The sequence below is a fragment of the Bos indicus x Bos taurus genome, chromosome 15, assembly GCF_003369695.1.
Source record: "Bos indicus x Bos taurus breed Angus x Brahman F1 hybrid chromosome 15, Bos_hybrid_MaternalHap_v2.0, whole genome shotgun sequence".
NCBI classification, from domain to species: Eukaryota; Metazoa; Chordata; class Mammalia; order Artiodactyla; family Bovidae; genus Bos; species Bos indicus x Bos taurus.
The window spans coordinates 44,612,449-44,622,665 of record NC_040090.1 but is presented as its reverse complement, the minus strand read 5'-3'; the positions used below and the strand labels follow the sequence as shown (position 1 = coordinate 44,622,665).

The 10,217-nt window shown below is 48.9% G+C and overlaps 1 protein-coding gene across 1 annotated transcript; it reads right to left on the bottom strand.

Moving 5' to 3' along the window:
- Positions 1 to 1,933: 1,933 nt before the first annotated feature.
- Positions 1,934 to 6,084, bottom strand: RASSF10 (Ras association domain family member 10). Its single transcript, XM_027563319.1, has one exon. It carries the CDS (start codon positions 4,379 to 4,381, stop codon positions 2,846 to 2,848), a length of 1,536 nt encoding a protein of 511 aa, XP_027419120.1. The 5' UTR covers positions 4,382 to 6,084; the 3' UTR covers positions 1,934 to 2,845.
- Positions 6,085 to 10,217: the final 4,133 nt, after the last annotated feature.

Here is a 10,217-nt window from a genome sequence, read left to right as displayed (position 1 = left end):
AATTCCAAAAAAAGATGGAGTTGGTTGGTAAGGAGTCGGCTCCATTTCATCCTCTCCTCCATAAGCTTGCTGATTCCTCCCCAGGAATTCTGCTAGACTTGGAGCACAGGAGAGGAGGTGGTTTTCCCAGCACACTTAAATCCTGGTGCTGGTGCATTCACTGTCAGGCATTCATTCTCATTTCTTAGTGGCATGCTGATTGTTTTAAAAGTGAATGAAATGTTAAGACTATCTAGCATTTGCTAGGCACTTTCTAAACACAGGCACTGTTTTGGTACTTTTTATCCCCATATTTCACCTTCCTCAGACTTGCAAGAGTTCTCAGTAAAAGGAACCATTGTTTCTTTTTTCACCCTGTTCTCCTTTCTCCTACCCACACAGAAAGTGCCTTTGGGGGATGTAATAATTGATTTGGATGAAAGAAAAAATGGGCAGACTGGGTCACCCTTTGTTATGAACAAAACTTCCTTCACTGCCTGAAGAGATAGCTGGAGAAGCATCTTAGGGTGGCCAGCATGGGAAGGTTCTAGAAAGAGGGCACCAGAAAGCCCTGCAGGCCTCCTCCCTGTGATGTGGCTTATTTGCTTTATGGGCTTCAGGCATATTTGCTGACATCAGCAGCCCGTCAAAGTTTAAAATAATAATAGTGAAAAGGAAAACAGCCCCTTTCTGCCAGGCAGTCCTGCTCTGCCAACTTCTGTGTTCTCTTTTGAGTTAATAAAAGTTCAAGAACCACCTCCCCTGCCACCCTGGGGGCGGGGAAAAAAATCACAATAATTTTAAAACCACCAGGTCAGGCTATTGCCAGCATAAACCATTCAGACAAGTAGCGTTTGTCACACTCTAATGAGGATTTTACCTCTGCCTCCAAAAGAAAGCTATTATTAGGCTTTGTGTTTATGGGATCAGATGATTGTCTGGGGACAGTGGGTTTCTTTTGGTCCCTTCCTCATTTTAATCACGCTCAAGACCAAAGCCATAGGTGTTTTCTGCATCAGATGAAATGAAAAAACCATAATTATGCCAGCTAATGTCTTTGGAAAACATCAATTAAGAAAACGGCCTTTTAATTCCCATTTTGCTTGAAAATCTGAAAATATCTACACATGTTGTAATAGCATGGTGGTGGTGGAGGGTGCAGGGAAGCCTGTCTCTTAAAAAGCAGACAGCTCAAATGGTTTGAGGAGGTCAGGTGAGCAGATCGCTCTGGGCAACAAGTAGAGAATCTCTCCAAGGAAAGCAAGTTCTCTACAAAGTCAGGCCTCTTAAGTTATCTTCCCATGTAGTACTGAAACTGGAGCCAGCCCCTACACAGTGAGGCTGATGCCAGGCTGGCACCGCACACACACCCCATTGTTAATACCTCCTCAGCAGAGATTAGATCCCGCATTCCTCAGAAGCTCTGAGCTCCGGAGGGAACACCACCAGCAGGCTCCTTCCACCCCGGCAACAACTAGCTACAACTGATAAGTTTTCATTGAAATAACTGGAACAATTACACTGAGTCCCCACAGGGCTCCGTCACTAGCTATTAAGAGAGAAGCACTGCGCTTGCTTGCTGTGGTGTCTGCAAAGGTGTGAGCCAGACAAGAGCAATTCAAGTCTTTAGCTCCATTTTATATGCTTTTATCTATGGCTACGTGCCGTTGTGCACCAAATTTTTCACCTAAGATGTACTATTAGATTGTTTTACGTTATGTTTTCTTTTCAGGTCTTATCTAGTAAACTTGATATTTACACTATCTCAATTTAGGTTTGGACAAGTAACTAATTAATCTCTGACCAAAGATAGACTTGGGTTTGTTTGGTAAAATCTGTTGAGGTCATGGCTGGTTTTAATCATGTAGCTTAGTTAAAAAGTTGAACGCTAACAAAGATCTTTGCTTTCAAGGCTTACCTTTCAATCAGAGTGCTCATTAAACAGCAAATGTAGTTGTACTTGAATTCTGCAACTTCCCTTTTATTTTTTCTGGAATAACAGTGTCTGAAGGATTAAGTGGCAATAAGAATAAAAGGACAACACACATCACCTTTGCAGGAGCAAATCGTAAAAGGCCTAGATTAAATTTTAACCAGAGGTTATGTCCACCCTGATTCTATATCTCAAAGGGTTAGGTTTGGCTTTGAGAATAATAAAAGGTGAGTTTGAAAAAAAAGGACCCTATTTTAACATATACTGTATCTGCTAGGAGGAGACAGAGTTAGTCTTTGAAAGAAAATAAAAGGCAAGGAGTTTAGCAGATGGGTAATTCCCAAATATGCAGAAATGTAAACAGCCAGGATTTGGGTGCCTATGGGTTTTTATCGAAGATGTAAGGCTGAGGCCAACACCAGTGCGTCCTCTTTGGCTAGTTTTAACACGTTCACAGTCACAATTAACATTCAAGGAATTTCCTTTTCACCCAAGTGTTTCTTTAAAAAGTATTTTATACCACAAACTAAAGTTCTAGCTGCCATCAGTCCTTCCCATACAAAAAATTGATGGAATCGCCATAATACTTTTTTTTTCTTTTTTTGAAAATGGGCTCGGACCACGTCAATTTCCTGGGGCGTTTGTTATCCAATATAAGGGGGTTTTCGCCTCCTCCCTCCTTCCTTCCCCTGAGAGAGCTTGTAATGCAGACCCAGCTTCCTTGTCCAGCAACACCTCCACTTTCACTCCGCGGCCTGAGCAGCGCCGCTGCAGGCCCGGCGTCCCCCACCCTCCCCCTGCCCAGTCAGAGGGCTGCTGGCCGGCAAAAGCTCGGGGCCCACTCCCCTCCGAGTTTCAAGTCCCTGAGCCGGCCACGCCGGAGTTCTTCAAGGAAGGGAGAGCCGGCGGTCTCCCCCTCCCACCCTGCTCCTCCTACACAAGGGATTCGCACACGGGCACCGAGTCCGAGTCCTGGCTGTGCATGGAGCTCAGCCCGGTGTCCGAGTCCTCGTCGTTACCAGGACAGCTCTTGGCCAGTCCGCGGGCCTGGTCCACCCACACCTCGGCGCAGGCCTGCGGCCCGGGGTCCCGCGAGGGCCCACTGGACACCGGAGTCCCATCGGGCGCTACCGTCAGCTCCAAAGTGTGCAAAGTCTGGAGAAGGCCCTGGAGCTCGCGCTCCTTGCTGTCCCACTGCTGCTGGCTGTAATCCAAGTCCGACTTGACGGCCTCCAGGTCCGTGTTGAGCCGGAGCCCGATGTAGAGGCTGGTGCTGAGCTGCGTCCGGACCCGCTCGCGCTCCAGCAGCAGCTCACCGTCGAGGCCGCCCTCGGCGTCCGGGGGCTCCTCCCGGGTTGCGAGCTCCTCCTGGCGCCTCCTCATCCACCTCTGGTTCAGCTCCTCCTGGATTTCGGCCGAGAGGCGCTCGAGCAACTCCTCCTGCTGGGCCCGCTGCTCCTGCAACTGCAGTAGGTCGTCGCAGCGCCGGGCCAGCTCCTCCAGCGCAACCGCCTTCGCCTCGCCGTCCAGGGGCGGCGTCGTTGTCGTCGCTGCCGCCGGCTCGGGATCCGGCTCCGGCTCCGGCTCCTCTCCTGGGCCGGTACCGTCGAGTTCGATCCCGGCACCCACCAAGTAGGTGTCCTGCACGTAGTTCACTCCGTGCCGCCGCATGCGGTCCAGATGCACCTTGGCTTCGTAGCGGTCGATCTCTCGGTCCAGCTCCCGAAGCCGCTGCACCTGCTGACGGATGGTGTGGTCCTGGGAGAGCACCAAGTGCACCAGCGTCTCCATACGCTCCACCGAGGCGCTCTCGGTGGCCCGCGGCGACGACGACGAACAGGATGAGGCTGCGGACGACGAAGTGGACGAACAGGGCGACGACGGCTGCTGCTGGCGCCGCCGGTTGAGCTTGGCCAGCTTGCGGAAGGCCTTGCGCACCACCCGTCTCTGCTTCTCCTGGGTCATGGCTAGGCTGGGCCGCGCTGGGACCCCCCGCGCGGAGCAGGGGCGCTCGCGACTGAGCACGACGCGCGCCTCGGCACTGCGGGGACCCGCGTTGGGCAGCGACGCCTCGCTGCGCACTAGCACGAAGCGTACGTTCTCTTGCTCTTCGCCCCAGGCGGCCCAGAGGCGCAAGATGCGCGTCTTGTTGGGCAAGATGCGCTCAAAGCCCCGCCACTTCTCCACAATGCAATAGCACTGCGGGGGCCCGCACAGCATGCCCTGGGGCAGCGCCTCATCGTCGTCGTCCTCGTCGTCCTCGTCCAGGGGTTCCGGCAGCTCTCCTGGGCCTGGCGGGTCGCCGGCCGCCCCCCGCCGCCGGCTCCGCCGCTGCCGCCGTCGCCTCCGGCAGCCATCCTCCAAGAGTACCCGCACTACGTCCGAACAAGTGGTGCGGCGGGAAAGGCCGGACACCAGTTTCTCCTCCTGGCAGATCCACACTGATATCTTCTTCTCCGAAGGATCCATGGCGCAACCTGGACGCAGGTAGTGCGGGGTTTGGGGGGGGGGGGGGGCGGGGGGCCGAGTCCCACTAGGGTGGCAGGGGCAGCAGGCAGCCCAGCAGCTCTGGAAGGATTGGCGCTCGGGACCCTCGCTCTCTTCAGCACCGGCCCTTCTCCCCGCTGCGCACGGAAGGCAAGCTGAGGCGGTGCTCCGCCGGGACGGTGCGCTCCAAGAGCCGCTCGCCCGGGCTCGGGCTCCCGCGGCTCGGCTCTGCCCAAGGTTCCCCGGGCCTCCGGGTTTTGCTCCTCCCCACGTGGCTCCTCCCCCTCCCGCTCCCAGAGCCGGGAGCTGCTGCCCGAACTCGGGAGGCGCCGAGCCCAGGCCCGCCCCTCTCTGGCGCTGCGGGCGTGGGGACTCTGCAGCGCGTCGCTGTGAGAAGGGGGCTCCGGGACCCCTCCTCCGCAGGGCCTGGAGCCTGTGCCTAGGCGCGGATTAGTTCTGCGTCTCTCTGGGCCCACTGGCTCCTCTCCTTGAGTCTAGAGCTAGCTTGGACTGACTTTCGCATTTTTCTCGGAGCCCCAGGGGCGTTTCCTGGACTTTCAGAGCAGCGCCATCTGACAAGTGCCCCGGCGCAGAGAAACCGAGACGCTGGGCATCTCTAACGAAGATTAACCTGCCCTCTAGCTGGGATCTGTAACTGCAGCCTACAACGCGGAAGGCCTTCAGTCTTCTTAGTCTGGAGGCAGTGTGCTCCAGAAGCAAGTGTAGATTAGATTAGTAAAGTCTCGACTTGCGGGGTACTTCCTGGCATCGTCGTGTCTTTGACTCCTCACGTAGCCTCGGCGTCGCATAGCCTTCTTGGTAGGGAGACCCCTGATTCTAGAGGGAGTTCCAGGCCCAAGCTCTTTTGCAAATCACAGCTCTTTTCCCAGATCCCACCTTCATAAAGAGAAACCTGGTCGTTACCGCGACAGTTTCTGGCATTACCCGGTACCCAGATGTGGTCAAGTGGAGATAAGAGCCAACTTGCACAGCTCAAGAAATCCAAGACCAAAATGCAAATAAGCTTTTTTTTCATCCTCAAATGCTGATGAGGATGGTTCATTGTGTGCAAGTCTTGCTCCCAGCTTGTCCTTGGAGCACAGGCTTGATAAGATCACTTCTTTGCTTCACGACCTTGAATGGCTCCTCACTGCCTCTTGAATAAAATATTTTATTTATTCATTCATTCATGCACTTGATAAATATTTGAGTACCCACTGTGCTCCAGTATTCAACACAGGTGCTAAACGTGTCCAACACAGGACCTTCTGTGCTCTGATAACAGGGAGCATGAGGTGCCAGAGGAATACTAGAATAGTATCCTACTCAATCTGCAAGAGTTGAGGAAGGATTTCTGAGGAAGTATCATCTTGGCAAGACTGAACGCACCATTTGAGTCAGCCAAAGGAAAAATAAATAGATGGGACAATTCCATGTGTCGGTATTTGGACTGATCCTAAGGGCAATGAGAAGTCATGGAGTGTGGATTCTGAGGTCAGACTGCCTGCGGAAAAATCTCAGCCTGTCACTTACTACCTCTTCGACCTTAGAAAAAGTATTTCATCTCTCTGCTCTTCACCTGTGAAATGGCGATAAGACAAATACCTGCCTGATGCAAACTATTTTATATAGGATGGATAAACAACAAGGTCCTACTGTATAGCACAGGGAACTGTATTTAATATCTTGTCATAAAACATAATGGAAAAGAATGTGTATATATATATATAACTGAGTATATATGTAACTGTGTATATATGTAACTGTGTGTATATATATATATATAAAAGAACAGAATCACTTTGCTGTACAGCAGAAATTAACACAACATTGTAAATCAACTATACTTCAATTAAATGTTTAAAAAACCTACCTAATAACTCTAAAAGGACTGCTATGAGGATTAGATGCTTGGACCTGTTAAGTCTACAATAGAAATTTTATTGGAGGATTAGAACTCACATGGTGTATTAGTCTTCTATTGTTGTTAACAAATTACCACAAATTTAGTGGCTTAAATAACACCCTTTTTATTAGTTCTGCAGATCAGAAGACCAGCATGGCATGTCTGGGTCTTCTGGCTCATGGTCTCCCAAGGTTTAGAGGCAAGGTTTTTGCTGGGTTGAGCGTTCATATGGAGGTTCTGGGAAAGAATCCATTTCCAAGCTCACTCAGGTTGTTGGAAGAATTTGGTTCCTTGCAGTTGTAGAAATGAGGTCCTTGGTTCCTTGCTTGCTATTGGCTGGGGTTACTCTCAACTCCTGGAAGCCTCCCTCAGGTCTTTTCCATATCACACCCCCCTTCATCTACAAGCCATCAACAGCATGTCAAATCCTTTGATTCCTCCTTGGCTTGAAGTCTCTGTGACTCCCCCCCCCCCCCCCTTTTTTTGTGTGTGTGTGACTTCCCCTTCTGTTACATGCTGGAGAAAACTCTGCTTTTAAAGGGCTCGTTTCATTAGGCAGAGTCCCCTGGGATAATTTCTCAGTCTTAAAGGCTGATTAGTAGCCTCAACTAACTGCAAAATCCCTTTTGCTGTGTAAGATAATCGCCAGAGTAACACGAGGGGGTGGAGATCATGGGGCCACCTTAGATTTCTGCCTACGAGAGACCCTAATGTGAGCATTCTCCATTTTGAAAAATCACTCTTTGCATTGAGGATGATGGGTGGGGGTCAGGGTGAGATGCCAAGTGGCCCTTTAGAAGACTGTCATATTCATTCAAGGAGGAGATGGTGGCCTGCCCTGAGAACAGTGGCAGTGAGAGGACTGGACAAAATTGAGCTGTCAAGGGAGGCTGGAGATGCAGGACTTGGTAGTGGATTCAAAGGGCATTTTCATCTCCCTAGCATGGTATTGGGGTCTCTTATAATCTGGTCCAGCCCACTCCCTAGCTCCTCCCTCACATGCTTGGCTATCCCTGCCTCCTTCCCCTGTCCCTCATGATTGCTAGAGCTTTGTTATCAGCTGCAGTCCCTTTGTTATCAGCTGCAACCCCTCCTAGATTTTAAGCTCCACAAAGGGAGGGATCATATCTTCTTTGCTCACTTTTGAATCCTCTGCATTTAGCACATTCTAGGTTTACTAGGTATCTATTGAATTTAAAAAATGGATGAATGAATGAATCCTACATTCTTGCAAGTCAACACCTCATTCATTCAGAGAAGCATCTGCATCCTGATGCATTCATGCTTTTGTACATGCTTTCTCTGCTAATTAGGACCACTCTTAAACAACTGAAAAGTCCTACTCATTCTTCAGAAGTTCAACTCAAACAACATGAGGTGTAGGAATTCTTTCTTTCCTCCTCCAAGTTGAACGGGCTCCTTGTTTCTCTTTGCCTCTCTTGGTGCACAGGTTACTTTGCAATGTGATGCATTTTTTTTTCCTCATGTCTGTTTGTCCCTCAAGACTTAAGAGCTCTTTGAAAGGGTGAATTGACTATCTTATTTATATTTTGGTCCTTAGTGCTTGTTGCCTGGCACATGGTAGGCCCTTAATCTTACTTAATACTGTAAGGAACACTAAGATAAATAATAGCTACGATATTGTGCTGTCCTCAGTCAGTTCAGTTCAGTCACTCAGTCATGTCCGACTCTTTGCGACCGCATGGACAGCAGCATGCCAGGCTTCCCTGTCCATTACCAACTCCCGGAGCCTACTCAAACTCATGTCTATTGAGTTGGTGATGCCATCCAACCACCTCATCCTCTGTCATCCCCTTCTCCTCCTGCCTTCAATCTTTCCCAGCATCAGGTCTTTTCCAATGAGTCTATTCTTCTCATCAGGTGCCCAACGAACTGGAGTTTCAGCTTCAGCATCAGTCCTTCCAATGAACACTCAGGACTGACTTTCTTTAGAATGGACTGGTTGGATCTCCTTGCAGTCCAAGGGACTCTCAAGAGTCTTCTCCAACACCACAGTTCAAAAGCATCAATTCTTTGGCACTCAGCTTTCTTTATAGTCCAACTCTCACATCCATATTTGACTACTAGAAAAACCATAGCTTTGACCAGACGGACCTGTGTTGGCAGAGTAATGTCTATGGTCTTTAATATGCTATCCAGATTGGACATAGCTTTTCTTCCAAGGAGCAAGCATTTTTTAACTTCATGGCTGAAGTCCCCATCCAAAGTGATTTTGGAGCCCCCCAAAATAAAGTATCTCACTATTTCCATCATTTCCCCATCTATTTGCCATGAAGTGATGGGACTGGATGCCATGATCTTAGTTTTTTGAATGTGCTGTCCTCAAGGTTATTATAATTTCTTTTTCAGTTCAGTTCAGTCACTCAGTTGTGTCCAACTCTTTGCAACCCCACGAATCGCAGCACGCCAGACCTCCCTGTCCATCAATAACTCGAGGAGTTCACTCAGACTCACGTCCATCGAGTCAGTGATGCCATTCAGCCATCTCATCCTCTTGTCGTCCCCTTCTCCTCCTGCCCCCAGTCCCTCCCAGCATCAGGGTCTTTTCCAATGAGTCAACTCTTCACATGAGGTGGCCAAAGTATTGGAGTTTAAGCTTTAGCATCAGTCCTTCCAAAGAAATCCCAGGGCTGATCTCCTTCAGAATGGACTGGTTGGATCTCCTTGCAGTCCAAGGGACTCTCAGGAGTCTTCTCCAACACCACAGTTCAAAAGCATCAATTCTTCGGCGCTCAGCTTTCTTCACAGTCCAACTCTCATATCCATACATGACCACTGGAAAAACCATAGCCTTGACTAGACAGAGCTTTGTTGGCAAAGTAATGTCTCTGCTTTTCAATATGCTATCTAGGTTGGTCATAACTTTTCTTCCAAGGAGTAAGCGTCTTTTAATTTCATGGCTGCAGTCACCATCTGCAGTGATTTTGGAGCCCAAAAAAATAAAGTCTGACACTGTTTCCCCATCTATTTCCCATGAAGTGATGGGACCAGATGCCATGATCTTCATTTTCTGAATGTTGAGCTTTAAGCCAACTTTTTCACTCTCCTCTTTCACCTTCATCAAGAGGCTTTTTAGTTCCTCTTCACTTTCTGCCATAAGGGTGGTATCATCTGCATATCTGAGGTTATTGATATTTCTCCCGGCAATCTTGATTCCAGCTTGTGCTTCTTCCAGCCCAGTGTTTCTCATGATGTACTCTGCATATAAGTTAAATAAGCAGGGTGACAATATATAGCCTTGATGTACTCCTTTTCCTATTTGGAACCAGTCTGTTGTTCCATGTCCAGTTCTAACTGTTGCTTCCTGACCTGCATACAGATTTCTCAAGAGGCAGGTCAGGTGGTCTGGTATTCCAATCTCTTTCAGAATTTTCCACAGTTGATTGTGATCCACACAGTCAAAGGCTTTGGGATAGTCAATAAAGCAGAAATAGATGTTTTTCTGGAACTCTCTTGCTTTTTCCATGATCCAATGGATGTTGGCAATTTGGTCTCTGGTTCCTCTGCCTTTTCTAAAACCAGCTTGAACATCTGGAAGTTCACGGTTCACATATTGCTGAGGCCTGGCTTGGAGAATTTTGAGCATTACTTTACTAGCGTGTGAGATGAGTGCAATTGTGCGGTAGTTTGAGCATTCTTTAGCATTACCTTTCTTTGGGATTGGAATGAAAACTGACCTTTTCCAGTCCTGTGTCTTTTTAGTAACAGATAATTACATGAAATCCCTGTCATAGGAATGTTATATATGACATTCCTGCAGGAGTAATTAAAGGGTAGAGTGATCAAGGGGTCCTGGGAAGGTTGAAGAAGCAGGGCTTTAATAAGTGAAGAAAAGGAGTTGATGGGAGAAGTTACATGAATTAAAGTGTTGAGGTGGCTGTACAAATGGCT